General features: G+C 44.4%; 1 protein-coding gene across 6 annotated transcripts in view; it reads left to right on the forward strand.

The window, feature by feature from the left end:
- DGKG (diacylglycerol kinase gamma) overlaps positions 1 to 22,073 on the forward strand; it is a 177,953-nt gene that overhangs the window by 127,994 nt on the left and 27,886 nt on the right. For all 6 annotated transcript variants that reach the window (XM_077349160.1, XM_077349164.1, XM_077349161.1 and 3 more), the window contains 6 exons: positions 1,314 to 1,388; positions 2,960 to 3,045; positions 5,375 to 5,464; positions 6,725 to 6,885; positions 12,558 to 12,622; positions 20,183 to 20,273. In XM_077349160.1, coding sequence (XP_077205275.1) covers positions 1,314 to 1,388; positions 2,960 to 3,045; positions 5,375 to 5,464; positions 6,725 to 6,885; positions 12,558 to 12,622; positions 20,183 to 20,273 — 568 coding nt within the window. The remainder of the gene's footprint in view (positions 1 to 1,313; positions 1,389 to 2,959; positions 3,046 to 5,374; positions 5,465 to 6,724; positions 6,886 to 12,557; positions 12,623 to 20,182; positions 20,274 to 22,073) is intronic.

Below are 22,073 nucleotides of genomic sequence, written 5' to 3' on the forward strand. Positions count from 1 at the left end.
AACCCTACTCTCCACCACCAAAGAAATCATGTTTGAAGTAACAGTATCTAACAATAGCAGGTCTTTCATTATCATCGTGCAAGAATGTTGACCATTTGTCAGCCTCAGATGTTCCGCTATGACCTTTGAAAAGACAGATCTCTATGGCCTATTGTGCATGGGTGTTTTCCATGCATCTCTGTCAGGTTTTCTTTTTCAATCTGCAGTGATTTCCCCCATAAGTACTCAGTCTGCTGTCCACTTGCTGTTTCCTGGGTTTTCTGAGAGTGGTTTTGTGCCAATTTTTCTCTTGTTTCATTTCCCTCGGATCCCTCAAAGGTCACTTCACCAACCACATCAAGGTCATTCTCCCCACTCTGCACCTTCCAATGGTCACTCAGTGTGCAAGCTCCATTGATTATTTCCCCCCTCATTGTTTTCCATTTTTTTAAAATTCTTACAAGCAGCACGAGTCCTGCATTATTAGACTATTGCAAGTCTCAGATTGCTGTGGGTGAGGGAAGACATGATGAGGGGGGAATGTGCTTCTCTAACAGCTCTCCAAGAAGCCTCTTTGCAAGCTCTGAAAGGGGGAGGGGGGAGAAAGACCAGCAATGAAGGGGGAGTGAAGGGGGTGACTCTTTTCCATTCACAGTGGCTGATAAAACAACAGAGAACGCACTAGAGATGGGAGTAAGAAAAAGGAGCCTTGCAGCTGCTCTAGACAGTTTCAAAAATGGTTTGGTCAGCTTCAGGGTTTTTAAAAAACTGTGCCTGTTCCTTTGTGTTCCCTGTCATTCAAGGAACGGAAGCAGGAGGGTTTAAATGGAAGGTGCTTCCTTGGTGCAACTCTATTGTTGCAATAGGGCAATTGAAGACATTTTAAAAACCTTTTGCCTACACCCTTCACATGTCACAAGTGACGGTCCCACCCCAGTTAAGAAAATCTGCATATTTTGGTTGTAGCTGCACAATAAATGCACCAGAGGAAAAAAGAATGTTGCATAGAGCAGGCACAGAATCCAAAGTCAAGCTAAAGTCTGACTGCTCAGATTCTCTGCAGTCAGCTGGGCATGCTTAATAGGCCTATGTCTCTGCACTAAAGGCATTTGGGTGACTCAGTAGAATTCAGTGTTCATCTCACATTTGGAAGATTAATGCTGACAGGCAAGTAGGTGGTTTAATACTTGCTATGTTAATGGATCTGCCTGGAGTAAGTTTAAGTGAGGGGGGGGAGTGGGGAGAAGAATAGCAGCTGGCCTTGAGGAAGGAGTAATACTTGCCTTGGTTCTCATTCTTAGGCGCCATTACTTTTCGTTTTTCTTACTCACCAGGGTCCATCGGAAATTCCATTATCTACTCAACCCCAGACAAGTTTACAACCTGGACCGAGGGGGACCCATTCCTGGGTATTGAAGTTCAGTGTTCAACATGTGGGCCACACCTATCTTGCATATGTTTGATATTCTCCCTGATATTCTCTGTGCCATCCTATTCCCTTTCCTATTTCCATTTTGCTATCATTTTCTTTCACATTTCCCTTTATCGCTTCCTCTGCACAGGGGCATATTAACATGCCTTAAAAGAACTTCATCTGCTATCAGTTGTTAAACATTTTAATGCAGCAGTTTATGATACTTCCTGTGTCTGTCTAAATGCAGTAAACTCTGGGTTCTGGTTCTCTACAGGCCCTCCTCTCCACCATTGTATCCTTGAAACAATGTGAAGTAGTTAGCCTAAGAGAGTGTGACTGGCCCAAAGTTACCTAATGCTTCTATCACAAGGTGAAAATTCAGGGCCATTTCGCACGGCTTCAAAGTAGCACAATGGTTGCTATTTGGAAACGCTACTAATTTGCCATAACCCACGACGTCGTAGACAATCTGCAACAATCCTGAAACCAATCAGCAAAAAGCGCTTCGTTGTGGCGCTTTCAGGGGAATCCAGAAAAGTGGATTCACCCTCCGGATAGCGATACACTCCTGCAACCAATCTGCAACAGTAGCGCTAAAGACCTGTGCGTTACCATTGTTGCTGGTTCTTCAAAGTCCCTCCCCCTGGCTCTCTCCTCCAAACTTCCGGCGAAGCGATCGCCATTTTTTTTTCTCCGAGCGAGCGGGGATAAACGCACCGGCGAGCCTCTTTCTGTTTAGAGGCTTCCCTGGCTTCAGTCCTTCATCTTTAGTCACTAAGCACAAACCACTGAAAAGCCCGTTTGCTGAAATAAAGTCCCTTTATTTTTTACAAATAAATTCAGCCGAAAATCGGGCCCGTGAGAGGGGGGAGGGATTTTTTTTTTATCACTCGAGGCAGCGTGCAAACGATCATACAATCAAACGACAGCTCACATTAGGCAGCTGGATGGGTCTCTCCGTAGCAACGAATCTACCTAGATTCGTTGCTATGGGTCGTTTTTTTTTTTTTTAAACCTTTCTTAAAGGGAAAGGGGCTGTTTGGGAGCATGCTAACGGCTGCCCATTGGCTGCTTGACGGCCAGGGGCGGGACGAGCTTGGCAATAGCGCTTCCTTTCTAGCGATTTCTGCCGAGACCGGAAGCCTGTGGGAAACGCTAAAAAACGCAACTGATTCCACTACAAAGGCAGGTATGCATAACGACGAATTCCACTATTTTAAATGGCGATTTTTCATTCCGCAAACAATTTGCAACAAAGATCCCTGTGCGAAAAGGCCCTCAGATCCTAGCCCAACACTCTACCCACTATGCCATGCTAGTTCTCCAGTTCTCCGGAACGAGCCATGAATAGTTGCCCTGCTCATCATAGCTTGTTGTGTATTTAATAATTCTATTGTAATCTTAAGAATGTGCGAGACCTGAGTTAACATGTCATTCTTCACCTTCACATTTGTGCACCATCCTAATGTTCTATAAACAGCAGTCCCTGTTTGGCATTCTTTCTCATTTATAATAAACAGCCAGTTCTAACAAGCTGTCCTTTCTTTTCCTTCCACTTTATCCTAGATTAAATTTTTTCCGCGATGCTTCCGACTTTCGGATTCTGGCTTGTGGAGGGGATGGGACTGTTGGATGGATCCTGGACTGCATAGGTAAACTAAAATCCAAAGAGATTTTAGGTCTTGGGTTGGATCTAGACTATTTGTGATTTCCATTGATGACCCTTTCCCAGTGCAGACACCCCTCCTTATGTCATCCCTCAGGGTTTCTTACCCCCAGACCTGGGTATAATTTTTTGTGGAGATCGGTGGGCTGCAGTGGGAGGAGGGAAGCAGGAAACTTCTATCCCACCCTTGAAAATTGAGCCTGGATCCAACTAATAAAGATTTGACAAAACTTTTCTTATTCATGTCTGTTTCCTACAGCTCTTAAATATCTAGCTTCACAACATGCCTCTCTCCATCAAACCGTAGATAGTTCAGTTTATCTGAGTTTCTGATAATCTAAATGTTTGGGATGTCTCTGAGGCCAGGAACAAATTAGGTTTTAAGAGTATGTAGATTCACTAGGATATGTCAAAATGTTGTTTTATTGTTAGCAGTACAAACATAGATGAGGCAGCCCACCAGAGTTTTTGGCGGAAGCAGGCCTGCTAGCAAAAGCCACTCTATGGAGTTTTGGGGTGGAGCAAATGAAATATATATTGACTCCTACTCTCATTCCTTTTAGTCTGCCTGTTGTGGGGAGAGAAAGGGAAGGCAATTGTAAGCTGCTTTGAATCTCCTTCAGGTAGTGAAAAGCAGGGTATAAAAACCAACTCTTCTTCTTCTAGTACGTAATCCACTTATGTCTTGCCCAGATTCTCTTTTATTATCAGGGAAGTATATTCTGAACAAAGGAGGTGCATTTTGTTCTTGGAAAAATGTGTTGTTCCAGGAAAGCCATTAATAACCTTAATTAATTCATTGTTGGGAATGCAGCCAATTATAGGCACCTGTGACAGTCTGTTAAGTTTGTGTGGTAACCTGAAAAATGTCAGGGCTCTGCTCATTCCCCCTTGCAAGGTGAGTTTCCACAAGTTGTTCAAATGTACCATACCATTTTGTGAACGTGATCTTGTATACTTGCTTGGAATTTGTACAGAGGCCCTCTCAGGGCCACACAACATTTTCCCAAGGAATGTCTGCAGGTGGTTTGGAGATATGTGTTCTGGAGTTCTATGCTTCGCAAGGGCACTGGTGCCCAGAGAGAGGGAGGCAGATCTGTTTTCCTGACCTGAACTGGCCTCAGTGAGCAGCTATCTGCCCCTTTGGGGTTCCATGTGTATTGATGGGATGCATGTGACATCCCAAACAGGGAGAGAGTCTAAGCCCTATTCCGCTACATGTCAGGGTCCCAATCTGAATTGCCCCCAGCTACTGAAATGCCTGAAGCCACTGGGCAGGGACAGAAAATTACAGAGTTGGATCCTACAGTTGTGTGAGTAGAAGGAGCTTGTGCAAAAAGGTCTTCCTCATTCTCCTCCCCCCCCCCCCAGCAGCTCCCCACAAGCCCAGAAACCCTCTGCTGAGGGTCCAGGGAGCCGCGTGAAAGGCTGCCATGAAATGTGGCTGCAGGTGGGGAGGAGGAATGGGGCAAAACCATCTCCTTACTACTTGTGCAAATGGGAGGGCTGCTAGAGGGGAGAAAGGGAAACACCCTCTCAGGACACACCCATAGGATCCAAATAACTTATACTGAAATAACACACTATAAAAAAAATTGTTTTCTTAAATTTTGGAATGAGGAGGGTGAATCCTGTGGAAAGTAGCTCAGTTGCCCCTTTAAGTCTCCTGAGAGCCAGCGTGGTATAGTGGTTAAGAGTGGAGGATTCTAATCTGGAGAACTGGGGCTGATTCCCCATTCCTCTATAGGCAGCCAGCTTGGTGACCTGGGGCTAATCACAGTTCTCTTAGGACTGTTCTCACAGAGCAGTTCTGTCGGAGCTCTTTCAGCCCCAGCTATTTTGCAGGGTTATGGGGAGAAGAAGGGAAAGGGGTTTGTAAGCTATTTTGGGACTCCTTCGGTTAGTGAAAAGCAGGGTATAAAAAAACAGTTCTTCTTTCCTCTTCTAAATTTCTCTCTGGGGCTCAGAAATGGCATTCCCCAGTGGCTTCCAGCCATAAGGGGTGATAATTCAAGTAGCTCTTTCAGGCATAGAAACATGATGAATGGGTGGAATCCAGTTGCCTGGTCCTCAACGTATGCTGTCTTTCTTGGCGTTTGCCGCGTCTTCTCCTTGCCTACTCTGCTCCTTGATGTTTTTCTACCCATTGCCAATAAAGACAAGCGTCATCATTTCTCTCACCCCCTCCCCCCTCCCCATCCTGGAAATCTCGAAGCTTTTTGCTATCCCTTTCGGTTTCCCCTTTACATGGCAAATATACGAAAGACCATTTCAGCAGCTTGTTGTTACCTCTGATTCCGAATTCTTTTTTGCAGATAAGATAAACTTACCAAAGCACCCTGCTGTAGCTATTCTGCCCCTCGGGACAGGAAACGACCTTGCTCGCTGTCTCCGTTGGGGAGGAGGTAAGATATTTACACTGGTTTAGTACTGAAGGATCATTCGACATAGCCTCACTCCATACCTTCCTACTGATCCTTCCTGCCATCAGTTGCAAGTGCTGCTGAAACCTGCCAGCTGCCTTTCAAGTCACATGCTTGTACATCCATTGTTCTAAAAGAGCCTGCTCATCACTGGCAGCTCTTGATCTGTCATTACACTGAATCAGGACTCTTCACAGCAGGCACCAAAAAATCTTGCACCCAACAGTCTTACCCAACCAACAACAATGCCTGCTCTGCAGAGTTTTCTGTTCACTGCCCCTGAGCCCAGCGCATTAACAGGCTTGTAGCCACCACAGCTGCTGACCATATTCCCTGGCATTGACTTTTAAAACTCCACATGGCTTGTGGGCAGCATACCTGAATGGTTCCCTTCTCCTGTATGGACATTCTCAGCCACTGTGGTTGTCTTTCGAGGTTCTGCTTCATCTGAGGCTAGATGGGTGGAAACCTGAGAAAGGGTCTTTTTTGTCATGGCACTGAAAGGCTTGTTTGTTTGTTCCCTCAGCAACTAAGACCCATTATGCAAGGGCCAGAATGTCCGAAGTGGCGGCGACAGGGCTTTAGGGAAAATCCCCAATTATGCCCGACGTCACCGCCATCCAGGGCCCAGCCCGGCCCAGGGCCATGGAAGGCCTGCGTTAGGGAAACACGGGAACCTCCGCAGCTTCCTGGATGCTGTGGGCACCTGCAGGGGCTGCAGCGGGCCGGCGCTGTGCATAATTGCCAACGCAAACCTTTCAGCCTGCCTGGCCCGACCTCGGATGTCCCTATATGTTCCACAGAGCCACGTAGCTGGCAGGGGCATCCCCCTGCCCCCGCCAAAGAGTGTGGAGGGGGCCCAGCCCCCCCTCCCCCCGGCCCCTCCCCATCTCCCCCCCCCCACTGGCCGCTGCCGCTTACCTTGCTGGCCCTGGCGCAAAGTGCGTGTGAGCGCGCTACACCGGGGCAGCCCCACACGCCCCGCCCCTGTGTGTTCACAGGGAACAGCGGGGCATCCTGCCCCACCGCAATGGCACGGTGGCAGCATGGAGTAGCTACTACTGTGCATAAAGGGTCAAACTGGCCTTCCTCCTTGGCTGCATTGTTATGTGTATTTGTATGTCTACAGGCTTTTATTGAGTTGTTTAGATGTTTTGTATCTACCCTAAACCATTACCATTCATTGCTTGGCACTGGTATTCCATTCCTCAGTGTGTGCCATCTCTTGTTGTCCCTCACAAGGTTATGAAGGAGGCAACTTAATAAAAGTCCTGAAAGACATTGAGCACAGCACAGAGATCATGCTCGACCGGTGGCAAATTGACGTGATCCCCAATGACAAAGAGGAGAATGGTGACCCCGTCCCGTACAGCATCATCAACAATTATTTTTCCATAGGGGTGGTGAGTGATATGTATTGATCTCGTTCCTGTGGTCTTCCACTCTGTGTCCTCCATATATCACGGAAATGTCAGAATGCATTGTTAAGCAAACTTTGTTAGTCAAAGTTAGGCTGCCTGGGGGCAAAACAATTGCAGTGTTAAGAGGGAAAGTTGGAATTAATAGAAGCATTATTTCCTGTGATGTATACACCAGTTTCGTTTGCCCCACTGCTGCCTAGGGTCAAAGTACTTTGGAGACCCACTGGGTCTGTTTACCAGGGGTAATGGTGCCATGCATGTACACAATGAGCAGTCCCTTCAACCAACTCACATTTGTGCCCTGAGGGTGCACTTTCTTTTTATGTGCCCACAGTAAAATGCTCATCTTAGCTGAAAGCCTGTTTGCAGTTGGGAATGAAGATTGTTTGAGGGTTGTGATGGCTCTTTAGATCCCCGTGGGAGCTTTTTCTGCAGACTTCATTTGATTTGAGAAGTCTGTCTTCTGCACCAGTAAGTATTATTTTTAGTGTAGTCATTTCTCCTTGTAAGAAGATAAAGCAATTTCAGTCCTTATTCTGAATTCTGAATTATCACATATTTTGTGCTGCCCATCACTAATCAGGGCTTAGAAGTCGGGATTTTGAGAATGTAGGGACCATTTCCGCAAAGAGGTGTAAAATGCACACCGCCTTCTGCTTGCAAACACACAATAGGAAACCGTGCACTTGCATGCTTCCTGATAGGAGACCCCTCCTGTCTTATCCCACTACCTCACTGCGGCTTTTGCCTTCCTGACGAGGTGGCAGGGGAGCCTAAAGCGTGGATAACCACACTTCTCCCCTCGCTCCCCAGGTTGTCAATCAGTGCAAGACACCAATCCCTTCACAGTTGTTGTTTTGGGGACTCAAACTTCCATCCCCCCCAACCCAAAATTATTTTTTAAAATACATTTCCGCATTGCTATGAGGAAATGCCACAGCAGTAAGACATTTAAAAAACAATTCACTTCTGCGTTGCTACGTGATCACGCAACAACAATAAAACATTTCCTTAGATCCCTTTTCAGGATATTTTGTATAATGGTCTCTCTTTACGTTTGCGTAAATTTGTGATAGGCTGGCCATGGTAACTGGACCCTGATGATTGTGTGTTCATAATAAAGATTTAAAACACAGAGCACAGACACCAAGCTAATATAGGGAGAGGGCTGCTTCATCACACACACATACAGTTCTTTTCCCATTCATACCTCACTGCCAGAAAACACAAGCAGGAATGTGTTTTAGCTGCTTGATCTCAACATTACTGTACACCATGAAGATAACATTTTATTTGTATTGAGGGCACATTGCTTCGTGATCTCATAGCAATGCAGTCCACACCATTTTTTAAAAAATATTTGAACTAGAAATGGAAAGGGGAAGGTGGGTGCGAGGGCAGGCAAAACACTACCAATACTATTGCATGTTTCTCCCTTCAGATGGGCTTGCCCCTGTTTGCACACCAATTTGCAGTGAGACAAGAAAGGGAAATAGTTTTTTTGGCAATTCCCCTCAATGTAGAGTAAACTGGACAAAAACTCGTGCCAACTCCTGCACAGCTGTGGGTCACTGCCAATGTCATGTGGAAGCAGCACTAAAACCAGCAAGCAATGAGAAGCTGTGCTGGGGTGAATTCCTTAAGCAAAAATGGTTATGGTATTTCTTGGTGGAGATCTTAGCTGAGTATTTCCAAATCATGCTGTTGTGGCTTCTATAGAGATAATGAACCTTAGTCAGGTAGCCAGTTGACTTTCAGAAAGCTCATATGACCTAGCCAGCTGGCCTTTAAAAAGTCATGTGTTCATGGTCTTCAGGAGCAGAACAAGATGGAATATCTTCCTGACTAGGATATTTTGAGTGGGGGTATGGAGAAGGAGCATTCCATCAGGTAGTTTGCCCAGCTGAAGTCTAACGTGATATAAGGCCTGCCCTTACCCAGTACATGCAACTGGGTAAGAAGATAGAATTCTGAAGTGGTCAGAAAAAAAACTACCATGTCCAAAAAGGGGTGTGTCCACAAAATGACCTAAAGTCACAGCCAACTTATAGCAACCCCAGCAAGGGGCCTTCAAAGCAAGTGATTAAGCAGAGGTAGACTTCCTCTGCAGAGTCTTCCTTGATGCCCTTCCTTCTAAGCATCGACCCTGCTTAGCTTCCAAAATATAACAAGGTCTGGCTTCACTACACTGCCTTCCCTCCCATATGAAAACTACCTGCAAGTTAAAAATTGGCACATGAGGGAGAAAGGTTCTAAACTTAGACACTCACACACTGAGCTAGTTTCCATTTCCAGGGCAATTAACTTGAGAAATATAATCCCTCACTTTTTATTTAATGAAAAATGGGTTCCAGTCTGAGTCCACAATGCCAACACAGCACTCTGCAACCTCAACGCCTTCCACTGCCTGTCTAGACCGTTCCATAGACACAGGTTTATGATTCATAAACAGTTTAACTGAGCCAAAGATTTGATAGGCAGGATAAAATGTCTGCAATTCCCTGCCTCATTGAGAGGAATGTGATGCTGCAAGGAAGCAGTTGTCTTACTTTCAGTCAGTGGAGTGGTTATTCTGTTTTAACCACACCTCTGATGGTTATCAGCCTAGGGTTCCACCGCAGCACCGTATCCAGCCTTAAAATCAGCCATTAGTATGTGTGATCGTTGCAACATACTGAGCTCACATGTGGCACCTAGGAGAATTTTGCCTCCCACTTAAAATATTCATTAGTAACCATCAGCGAAACCATTTTTGATTTAGTGCCAAATTGATAAAAGATTGTCAGGTGGCTCTAGATTAAACAAGCAAGTGTGCCATGGGACAGCTCTGCATCAGCCTGGCCCAGAACTCTCTCACCGGGCGCTTCCCTAAATCACCCCAATCAGAGGGATGGAACAGGAAGGATTTTTGAAAATGAACTTTGTGTTGGACTTCCCATCACTAGCATAACAGTCATTCTTTGCCCCCTGCCAGTCCTGTCAGTCTGTGTGGACTAGCAGGAATCAGGAATGGAATTGCCCTCCTAAGCTTCCGTCCGTGGTAAGTGGCACCCTGATTTAGATTCAAACCATTTCAAATTCCATTTGCCATGTCCCTGGTGTGCGAGGCAGAATGTAATGGCCCAACAATGGGCCTGAAGGTTAACTACATTAGCATGGTCATGCCTGCACTAAGTTGGGATGCCAACCTCCAGGTGGGATCTGGGGATCCCCCAGAATTATCGTTCATCCCCTGGAGGAAATGGCATCTTTGGAGGGTGGACTCCATAGCCTTATACTCCACGGAGGTCCTTCCCTACCCCAAAAACCTGCTCACTCCTGGCTCCACACTGAAAATCTCCAGGTATTTCCCAACCCAGAGCTGGCAACCCTAGCACAAACAGATATGCTTGCTTGATGCAGTGAGACTGTCTCAGTAGCTAAAATGTAACCCCCTTTCCATTGTGCCCAGTTAAGAGGCCTGTGTAAATTTAAAGGCTTCCGTACTCCTGCAGTGTTGGAAACCGGTCCACTAAAACGTATCACTTTACCTGAGTTTGGGGGCTGCTGAAAAGAAAGCCCTCTCACAACAGCTGACTAGCTTAGTGTTTTGAGATGGCGAGAGGAAACAGCTGATAATAACATGAGAGCATTTGTTTAAATATGATCCCTTGTTATATTAAGATTCCATTTATACATGATTGATGATTGTCGTAAATGTGTTACAGTCAAGAGCAACATGTATTAGAAATGGCTATAGTTGATATGTTCAGGTTTCAGATTCCATAGCTCCTTAAATAACTTTAAATAGTTATTTGAACATTTTTCAGCTCTTTAAGGAAGATTGTTTTAGCACAATTGGAGACACCCTGTCTAGGCATGGTAGTCTCCAGGTGGGACCTGCGGATCCCCCAGATTTAAAGCTCATGTCCAGACTACAGCGATCTGTTACCCTGGAGAACACGGGGGCTTTGGGGGGTAAACTCTGGGGCATCGTACCCCACTGAGGTCCCTGTCCTGCCCAGGCTCCATCCTCAGGTATCCAGGAATTTTTCAACCAGGGTGTAGCCTGCATGGGGCAACCCTACTCTTCCATGCCCTGCTGGTGGCCAGGGGATACCTGGGAACCCTATCCATGTCCACGGATTGATTGTGCACATTGCAGGATACTTACAGGGCAACAGACTTAAGTATTATGGGTTCCAGCACTGACAGGGTGTCTTCTCAATACTGTTGTTGATGATGACAGGCTGTTTTACCTCTTCCAGTCTAGGCTGCCACATGCTGCTTCCAATCTTTTCTCCCTTTATTTTTGGGCTGTGAATAAGTGTGGGCCAGCAACTATATCATTAACAGGAAGTTTTGGATTACAGGCCATGGACTTGTGAAGGCCCTGCCTAGCAACGCCTCTCTAGCCCGTAGCTGACTTGTGGGTGACGAACAGCCTGTTAATCCCTGGATGGAGTAAAGCACGTTCCAAAAGCTCTCCAAACCCAGGCATGGCAAGAGAGGCACCCTGTATTACTATTTCTGACCATGCTCCGTTATGGGGTCATTTCAAAATCTATTTGAGCATTATGTCTGCACAAATACAGCCAGCCTGGCTCTCGGTTCATGACAGAATTTGGGAAATAACATGCTTGTCTAAAGACTAGCTTGTCCAAAGATTAGTGCACAATATGGCATTTGTATGGGATTGCTTGGCACGTTCTGTGTTGTTTTCTAAGAGCCTCTTGTGTTGTTGTTTTTAAAAGATATTTGTGTGACTTCTTTGGTTGTCTGGGCATGCTTATCATATATAATTTGGAGAAGATACTGGTTCTTTGAAAGACTTGAAGATTCTGTTAGATGGCTTTCTTCAACTGCATTTTGCAATAAAAATTATGAAGCATGGGGGAAATTGTAGAATACACATGGATTCATAACTTCTTGTTTATCAGATGAGGTGCAACACGTGTAGCTTTAGAACTTTTTTTTGTATCTGTGCAAGTTCAGATTGCAGCTTCTCATAGTTTTGGCATAGATAAAAGTAATCCTCCCCCTTTTCTCCATTGTCAGGAATGTATTTCATGGTAGTTAATGTATCATCTTGCTAGTGGACCAGGAAGCAGTGAATACAAGTGAATCTTATTTATATGCACACATACAAACATATACCTCCTGTACCAAGCACTCAGAAAGAGCTGCTTTGAAATCCCATATCTTGAAGGATTGGGGACAGATTCTTTTTTTAAATGTTCTCCATTAAAAGAGAGAGGTACTGCATCTTCAAATTAAAATAAGGCAGTGCATTGTAGGTGAAAGGGTAGTTTGGGTGTCAAGTGTATGAAGAGCAGTGAGGGAGCACTTAACAGAGGCTTTAAAAAAAACAATATTAACATTTTAAAAGTTCACAAAGTAAGTTGGTCATGTCTGGAAAGGAGCTGTATCTTTCATCTGTAACCATATCACAAAAAATATACACCCCGGTCCTGTCATCCGGCCCACCTTAAGAGGTATAAAAGTCCAGCTTCAGGACTCCACTTTAGGGAATGCAACGTGTAAAGTTTGCAACTTCTGGATCTGACATTTGTATGTTGGGGGAGGCTTGCTCAAAATGTTTGCAAGGCTCTTTCCAGTGTTTAAGGGGGGCTTAGTTATTTTGTCCCCTACCCCCAATTTCTTTTTCATTACAGGATGCATCGATTGCTCACAGATTCCATATGATGAGGGAAAAACATCCTGAGAAATTCAACAGCAGGTAAGTATTTTTCCCTACTTTGAATCTCACTGCACTGTTAAAGCGAAGGTGTTCAATGAACTTTTGGTAGGACAAATTGATCTGCTTGGATGGTTATTGCTTCAAAAGTTTTGTCTTAGAAAACTTTGGGAAGGATGATAGACAGCTGTGTGGCAGTGGGACATTTAGCTTTGATATTTTCGTCTCCTTTGCTCTGTTTACCAAGGAGGGAGGCAGGTTAATAAGCATCTGGCTCTGGAGTCTGAGGTGATACCACACCTATCAAATGTCTTTGTACCTGACATGCACATTAAAAATTGGAAGTGTGGAAGGGATTCTTACAATCCAATCCTAGGCAGTAGAGAAGCAGCTTGGTGTAATGGTTGAGAGCAAGGCTTCTAAATCTGGTGAGCCAGGTTTGATTGCCTGTTCTTCCACGTGCAGCCAGCTGGGTGACCATGGGCTAGTCACAGTCCTGTTACAGCTCTTGTCACAGAGCAGTTTTCTTAGAGGTCTCTTAGCCACAGCTACCTCACAGGGTTTCTATTGTGGACAGAGGAAGAGAAGGCGATTGTGAGCCACTTTGAAACTCCTTTTCACTACTTTGAGACTAGTGAAAAGTGGAGTATTGAAACCAGCTCTTTTTTTTCTAATAATTAAAGTATAAACTCGCTGAAATCGATGGGTTTAGGTTGGAGTAACTGCATAGAATTGCACCGCTAATGGGGCTTCCAATGGCTACTATGCCAAGTTTTCTGCTTTTTTTCATAGCCTGTTTCCATTAGTTTCCTGATCTCTACCTCCCTTCATGCTGCTCTGATTCCTTCTAACCAACTTTGTCCTTAACAGGAATTTTCCCGTCTTGTAAATATATAGATTTCAAATCTTTTTTTTTTTAATATATATATTGCAAGTGTAAGCATTTGTAAATTTGCATCATTTCTTGCAAGAAAGAGCTAGATTTCCACAGTGAGGAATTTAGTTTGGTTACTATGCAGTTATAACCCTCACTACTGAATTAATTGCAAAATATTTGGTGTAATTTTTGTGCATACATGTTCTTGCGGATTCATTGTGTCTGAAATGCCAGTTCCGTGCCCCTGCACCTGAAAACATCTTGGCTCTTGCCGATTGCTCTATTTTCCCTTTCTCCGCTTCCCCCCCCCCCCAATCCTTGGTTTGTGTTCTGTTTCTTGACCCTCTTATAGAAGCTGTCCTCACACAAAAGCCACATACATCTCTATTCAGTGTTCACCTTGTTAAGCTTCCCCACCTCTTATTTGTGGTCTCTTCTGGTTAACCAAGGATTTCCTTTACAAAATCTGTGGGCATTCTGTCTACACAGTTTTGATCCAGTAGCAGTTTTGGAATGGACATAGCAACTGCAAAGAAAGACCTGGGTATTAAGGACCCTTTCTGCACGTACAGCTTACTTATGATTATGTGTTTTACCAATGAAAAAAAACAGATAGTCTTATAGCACTGAGGTGGTGTTGGGGGGCATATTTGGTCTCTCTTTATTGGTGAGTTTTATGTAGGGCGTGTGTTTTTTTAATTGTAAGAAGAGGTTCTTCAAGCTGGGTTTAGAGTCCGGTAGCCATTTTTACGCAGGGTTCTTCCCCTTAGTGTCCCCATCTTGAAAATTTATTTTTTTTAAGAAAGCTTTCTCTCTATTTTGGGGGGCCAGGGGTCTGAGTCTTGTCACTAGACTTATTTGGCAGTAAGGCAATCTGAAGTTCATTATTTCTGGTCTGACCTTTAGCACAGTCAATAGCTCAGACTGAGGGCATTAGGCTGAAGATGAAATGGTCCCTGGTTTGATTCAGGGAAATACTTGGATTGTTAAGTTTAGACATTTTTCACAAAGTAAGTTGGGCCTGTGAGGGAAGGAGCATTATGAAAAGGTTCCTGGTTCAATTCTGGGTTTGGCCACTACTTTTTCCCCTTTCCTCCTTCCTCCTTCTGCATTGGCACAAGAAAAGGGTTATAATGGAGTAAACAGGGCAGCTTGTTCTCCTTCCTCCCCTGGTGCTGTGCTCCCAAGCCAAATAGGATTCAAAACACTTGGGGGAATGTCAATTCCCTGATGGAATCCATGGCTATCAAACATATTGTCTAGTCTGGCCTTTAAATACCAATACATTCTGGTGAATGCCTGTTGCAATCCCGCCTTCAAAGCATTTTCCTAGAGAAGGGTGACTTTCTAATCGGCTTCATAGTATCTGGGAAACCCATAGTGTGTCCTTTAAAAGAAAAAAGGAGAAATAGAGCTAGGAAGCAAGGGCATTGAACTTCAGCCAGAACATCTGAAGTTCAAAATGGCGATTTTGTGGTAAGGTTGGTTCTGTGAATTTTGTTTTGTCCTTGTGAATCTCCACTGTGAAGCATCCAGCAGTTCACCTCCTAGTGGAAAAATAGATCTACCCCAACCCAGCTGAATGCTTCAACTCTCTTAGGGACAGAGAGCAGGCATACTGCGTACATTTCTGATGCTAAGAGGATAGCACAGAAACAGGGTTGAGTCTCATGGGAACAATTTGGCCCTGGAGAAAGGGACTAAAAACACTAATGCTAAACTCAGTAAAGACAGGAGCACAGTGGCTCCGTGTCCTTGCTCGATAATTATGTTCTCAAACGCAGAATGGGAGAACAATCGACGCTACTATGCTTGCAATGGCTCGCTGATTAAATATGAGTCAGCAGAGCAATGCCACAGCAAGAACAGGAAAATGGCAGTAAGAGATGGGTTAACAGATCAGTATAAAGCAAGGCTATTACTTACCTGTTCCTGAGTGCCGAGTGTTTTGAGTTACAGGCAGGGACTGCCTTTACCCTAGAATCTAGGTTCGGTCCCTTAATCACTACTTCAGCACCACCATAACTTTAAGAATGGCACTTTGCTGAGGATATTTCAGGTATAAAATATAAGCTTGCTTCAGTTGACAGAAGGGCACTATTGTCATTGGGAAAGGGGAACATTTTCAGCTGATTTCCCCTTGTACTGCAGATGTCCACTTTGCCCCCATGCTCTCTGTGAGATTCCCTCAACTCCTAGAAAAGACATTCATCATAACACAGTGGGAAGTTGAACAGTAAACAAGTTAAGTCCCAGTATGCTAGTTCCATTCATTGATAGGATCCAAGTCACCATGTTTAGATAGTGCTGTGTGAAACAAGGATCATTTTGGAACAGAGAGCATATGTTCCAAAATGATCCTTGTTTCACACAGCACTATCTAAACATGGTGATTTGTAGTCCATGGACATCTGGAGGGCCGCAGTTTGACTACCCCTGGGTTAGGGTATCAGACTAGGATGTCTATCTTGTGCTAATGTTGGTCTATCTTGTGCTAAAGAGAGATAATTCAACAAATCGTTGGCCAAGTTCACTAGAACCCTCTCCTCCAGAGGACCTGCAGAATTACATGGGATGTGAGTGAGGACTGGGATATTCTGTGAGATTCATATCAGTGCAATATATAAAGGAAAAATTATTAGGAAAGTGTGTCAATTCCTGATTAACAGCTGTAAACCCTGTAAGATGTAAGGATCCTGAATTGCTTTAGATCCCCAAATGAGGACTTTGGCTGTGCCCCCCTTAAGCAAATCAGAGAGAAGTAGCATTACTGTCAGAAGCCAGGGTTGGATGAAAAACCCACCCACGTTCCGTCAAGAATGGAAAGGCAGTGAGGACAGGTTGATTTACTAAATGCAAACACACACGTCAGGCAACAGTTATTTTCATCCTGCTATGTGGCTCATCCTGAAGCTTCTGGAGCTGCAGTCAGAATGTTGAGAATCCAAAGATTAAAATTCTGAGAAAATGTTTGCAGAAAGTTTGATCAATCCACATTTGATTAACTCTGGTTTAATGCTTTAAAAAAAAAGTTCTGCAAATTCTGGAGTGTTTTAGCCATCATATTTTTTTTCCAGAATGAGCAAGAGAAAGAAGTCTGGAAATGCAATGGGAAAGGGAGAGAAAGGAAGTGTCATGATGGAGCACTGGAAGCTGTGCTGAGGCCAATTCTGCATGGGCAGAAAAGTCTGAGAGGGGTCTCATATGGATGCGCATCCACGTGAGATGTCCACCAGGCAAGAGCCTCCCAGGCCTGGCACAGATTGGGTTCTCAGTAGCCCCTTGCTAAGGAAATGGAGATTCTTCCGCATTCCTTTTTTGTGCTGCAGGGGCCAATGGGGCCTGTCCCATGGGACAGGCCCGTGTGGATGGGAAGAGACATGCCTTCCAAGCCTGGTTCCTCCCTGCCCTACAGAGGCTGGGAGGGGGCAAAAAAACGCTCCAGTCCAATTTGCAGTGTGGAACAGATCGGGTCTTTAAAATGTTTTGCAGGAAGGCGGGATTGCGTTCTCATGCAATCCCACCTTCCTGAAGAATAATAAACAGAAAGATGTGTAGCATGCAGTTCTGCAGCAGCACCCCAGAGTGGCACCACCAGTGCAGAATCAGCCTGCAAGATGGTCTCCTGACTCCTTGGAAGTTCTTCAGTCCGTAGGGGAACTGGCCAAAAGCTTTTGGGTGCTTCTCCACAATCGTTTGCTATTTTCTCCAAATGTTCACTTTCTTAATGCAGCACCGGTGATAGGAGAGAGGGCTCTTCCTGTCAAGTGCCTGAGCCCACATAGTTCTGACTCCGAGTCTCACAAAGGCTCATTCTTGACTTTCCCAGTGTCTCTCACAAAACAAATTCTAAGGGACCTTCCTCTCCTCTGTCCTGGCCTCTCCATATTCAGAGGAAGTTGCGGAGCAGAATAAAAAGAGCTATTACTTCTTAAAAGTGGCTGCAGCAAGGAAAGTATGAGTAAATCTCCATGTGGATGCTCCATTGCTGCTGGTTCATTGTGGTAGCTACACAGAGAATCATCTCCATGTAGAAACAGCCTAAGAGCTCATGGTGAAGATACTCCATTGTCCTCCTGTTGCCTCTGGTAAATAGGTTTTGCAGGGTTTTTAGACAAAGCAAAACTTGCTATGCTCGTTTACCGGAGCCAAAAGTGGGATGACACATATACCACAGGCAGCGATTCCTTCAAGCCACTAATGTCTCTCAACAAATGAACCTGATAGGTTTCAACATGTTTGTTGATAATCTACTGAATTTATCACTTAAGATTTGGAAATAGGTAGAAGGCATCCAGCACTTGCCATTACCCGTTTCCATGGACATCTCACCAGGGTCAAAAATAAGACGTCGTGTCTTTCAAACTTTGTATGTTCAAGGAACACTTTTCACAGCCATCTACGTAAACATCTGCTGTGGAATTCATTCAATTGCACAAGATTCTGGAGCATATTCTAAGTTGCACGGCCAATTCATGTGAACCATTGTTGGTTTGCATGAACAGAGAATGTGCCCTAAAACTTGTCTAACACTACACATTGCAGAGAATAGTAGCTATGGGCAAGATGTCTTTTAGAGCAGGGGTAGTCAACCTGTGGTCCTCCAGATGTCCATGGGCTACAGTTCCCATGAGCCCCTGAAAGCATTTGCTAGCAGGAGCACATGGGAATTGTAGTCCATGGACATCTGGAAGACCACAGGTTGACTACCCCTGTTTTAGAGAAACCTAACTAATAATGTTCTTCTCACTGAGAACATATGGACAATCCATCTTATATTGAGGCTGGCCAGTAAGTAGTCCATCCAACTCTGTCTTGCTAACTCTGAGAGCCAGTTATTCAAAGGTGATATTTTCTCCAAGGGGAATTGATCTTTGTAGTTTGGAAATCATTTGTAATATCAGGAGAATTCCCGGCCCCACCTGGAGATTAGTAACCAGCGTGTACAGATGGATGTTCCACCCATGGCCATCCTGCAATTTCCTCTTTAGACTAGAGAGGTTTGTATTTTATTCCAGTGTAGTAGGAGGAGGGAGAGACAGGATCCAGACAAGTTGGGCCCATACTGGGCACAATATTGTCTGGACTCTCCTCTTCAGTGTGGGGTCTTCTTGCTGTACATGCAAAAGAAAAGCTACATTTGGGGCCAGGCTTTATCATTCTTGTTGAATCTGCCTCCCAATAATACACACATACAGCAGAACTTGAATTAAGGTTTTTAAACATCAGTTTCTCTCTGTCTCTCTGTGTTTTGCTTTTGTACTTTGACTTTGTACAATCCTTATAAAAATGCCCCTCTTAATGATTAAAGCCAGTGTCTTAAACACTAACTTAAACCAAGAGCTCTTAAGGAGATATAAACATCGATTCCCTGCTGCTGCCGCACCTGCTGTCTCTTCCATCCCTCCAGGAGGAAACGGAAAAGCTGCCACTCCAGAGGTGCAGTGCAGGGAGCTCAGCTGCATGACCTGGCAGTCTGGAATTCAGGAGAGAACCCCATGTTGCTGGTGGACCCATTATTGCTTCTGAAGCATTGGCTGCATTGTATACAATATGCAGGGAGCCCAAGTGGAATGAGCACAATCATACTGAGTTTCTGGCATAGTTATCAAGATGCTACCTGGAGAGCTGCCTTTGTGATACTTCTAGCTCAGCCCAGAGCATGAATTTAGCCTAGTTGCTTCCAACATGGCACCTAATTACCTTAGTGGTATTCAATAACTGATTAGAAAGCCCAGATTCAGGTAGGGAGTCATGTTGGTCTGAAGCAGCAGAACAAAGTTTAAAAAGTATAATTCAGGAGTAGTCAAACTGCGGCCCTCCAGATGTCCATGGACTACAATTCCCATGAGCAAACGCTGGCAGGGGCTCATGGGAATTGTAGTCCATGGATATCTGGAGGGTCGCAGTTTGACTACCCCTGGAATTCAAGGTCTAAGCTTTCATGGGCACACACATTACTTCATATTCATTGGAAAGTTACCAGCCCATACTTATAGGAAGAAGGTAAGCAGTAAATTAGCATACAACATGATGAAGATGTTTAACAGATGCAAGGACCAAACAGGAATAACAAGCTTAGTTTATATGGTCGCTATTTGTTTGGATTTAATTCCAAGGGAGAAACATAGTGAAGGAAATAAATATGTCAAAGTTGGAGACTGATGTACAAATACTGAGAGTAATTAACTGAGGCCATTACATTGCATCCGTCCATCTCCTCTCAAGCATGGAGGTGACCTTACATCATCTTCTTTGAAGTGGGGCAATTGGCAGTTGAGGGTTATTTCCTCTGTCCCCAGATCAAAGAAATACATACCAATCTACCATTCCATATTACATTACCTTCTACTATTTATTATGTTACATTGCAATCTACAGTCCTAATCCACTCTTCCAAATATAAGAAATAAAATTATATAAATAGGATGTACTGCCCTTCTGGGGCATCGGTCAGGATACAGATATCAGGGCCAACAGAACTTTTCCGAACTCATTCTTTCTTGCAGACTGTCTTATGGTACAGCCGGATTAGTTTGATTGCAGAAGATCTGGTAGGAGAAAGATGTTCTTTCCTAGCTGTTTCCAATGTACATAATAATGCTGTACATCTTTTGCAATGGACACCAAATTCAGCATTTGGTAGGTTGGGCAGCATGCCTGCCCTAAGATTCTTTTTAATGCCTCCCTCTCTGATGCTCCCTTCTCTATGTTTTCTCTGTCAGAATGAAGAATAAACTCTGGTATTTTGAATTTGGTACCACTGAAACCTTTGCTGCCACCTGCAAAAAACTCCATGACTATGTAGAGATTGAGGTGAGTTTCCATCCATCTCTGAATTGCTGCTCCTATGCTATGCAGGCATTTGTCGGACACCAGGGGGGACTTCAGAACTGGTTGTGGTTCATTGTTTTTCAGATGCTGTGAGTAATGGCCAATAGAAGTACTGTACCTTTGTTGCCTTTTTTATTTCTTTGAAATGCTGCTTCAGAGCTGATCCACTTGGAAACTGCTTGAGAGAGTTCCTCTTGGTGGTGACACTAAGCAGCATCCACACTGTGACCACACAGAAGAATACGTTGGTTTTTATACCTCACTTTTCATTACCCAAAGGAGTCTCAAAACAACTTACAATCTCTTCTCTTCCTCTCCCCACATGTTGTGGGCTTATATGTGGGCCACAACAAGCACCTTGTAGGGCAGGTGGGGCTGAACGAATTCTGAGAACTGTGACTGGCCCAAGGTCACCCAGCAAGCTTCATATGGAGGGGTGGGGTTCTCCAGGTTAGAGTCCATTGCTCTTAACCAGTATACCAGGGCTGGCTCTCAGAAGTATTTCCAGTGACCGAAAAGCCATTATATAAAGATCAGCTTTCAGTGCTTATTATCAGCATGGCATATGAGCGCTGCTTCCCCACATGATTTGCTCCACTCCAGTTCTCAAACTAGAACAGTAGCTTCTGACACACCATACAACAACTTCCTCCAGTTCTAGCTCTTTCATTGTGTTCTGTTAATGTCCCCAGGTGCTCCCTGACTGTTTCCCAAACCTGCTTTGCTTCATCCAATCTTTCCAGAAAGATGGCAGTCAAAGTGGGTTTGCCTGCAATGTGGACAGGAAGGTGCAGCTTTCCACCCCTTCCCACTCACGTCCGACATCACTTTCCCTTCCTATCCCCATCGTACCCACCATTTCCTTCTGCGACTGATAGACGTTTAGCTGCCTTTTTAAATGCTGGTAGCATGTATATCAATACAGGGCCCCAATACTATAGCAATATACCTACGGTCTATTATTTTCAAAAAGCCAAAGGCCTTCCAGCAGTACTGTGGGAGGCATGAGGGTACAGGAAGGAAAGAACAGAGAATTTCCTTATGTGGATGTTCTGCATTCACACCAGTAGTCAGTCAGTCCACAATGGGAAATTGCCACCATGTGGAAGCAGGCAAAGACCTGGCAATGTCTCTGATTCTGCCAGAGCCTTTTGGTGTTTTTTTGAGCAGATAATGACCAACATCTCTACAACCAATTTGTTGTGCGCTGTCATGTTTTGTGACTATCATGTAAAAGAGGGTACAACAGCCACTGAAATGTTGTAGTTTAGTGTGATACTATGCAATGTTTAGTGATCATTTTAATTAAAAAAATAAAATTTGAAAAGAACATTCACAAATCGGGCTTGGTTATGGAGAAATCCCCCTCCATTTTATTATTAACAGATATTAACAGATGCATTCCCATCATTGGGGGAAGGACCGCATTTTCTTCAATGCAAAATATCTTGTTCGGAATGCTTTGAAATGTGATAACCTGCAACAGAAGCACAAGACAGCACTAGAACCACCGACAATAACTAATACATATGTATTTCAAAAAAATATAATACTTGAAGGGTCTTTAGAACAAGCAGCACATTCCACACCACTCTAGTCCTGAATGGCTTAGTCCAGAAGTCAGGAAGAGGGCAGTATCCACATACCAGTAGATACTCTGCTTTCTTTGTGCTGTGACTCAAACCAGATTATCCTGTGAGGATAAGAAATCTGTCACAAATGGTTGCTATAGTGTAAAATGTTCAGTAATATATGGGTGAACCCTCTGTGAGGGACAGTACA

The sequence above is a fragment of the Paroedura picta genome, chromosome 8, assembly GCF_049243985.1.
Source record: "Paroedura picta isolate Pp20150507F chromosome 8, Ppicta_v3.0, whole genome shotgun sequence".
NCBI classification, from domain to species: Eukaryota; Metazoa; Chordata; class Lepidosauria; order Squamata; family Gekkonidae; genus Paroedura; species Paroedura picta.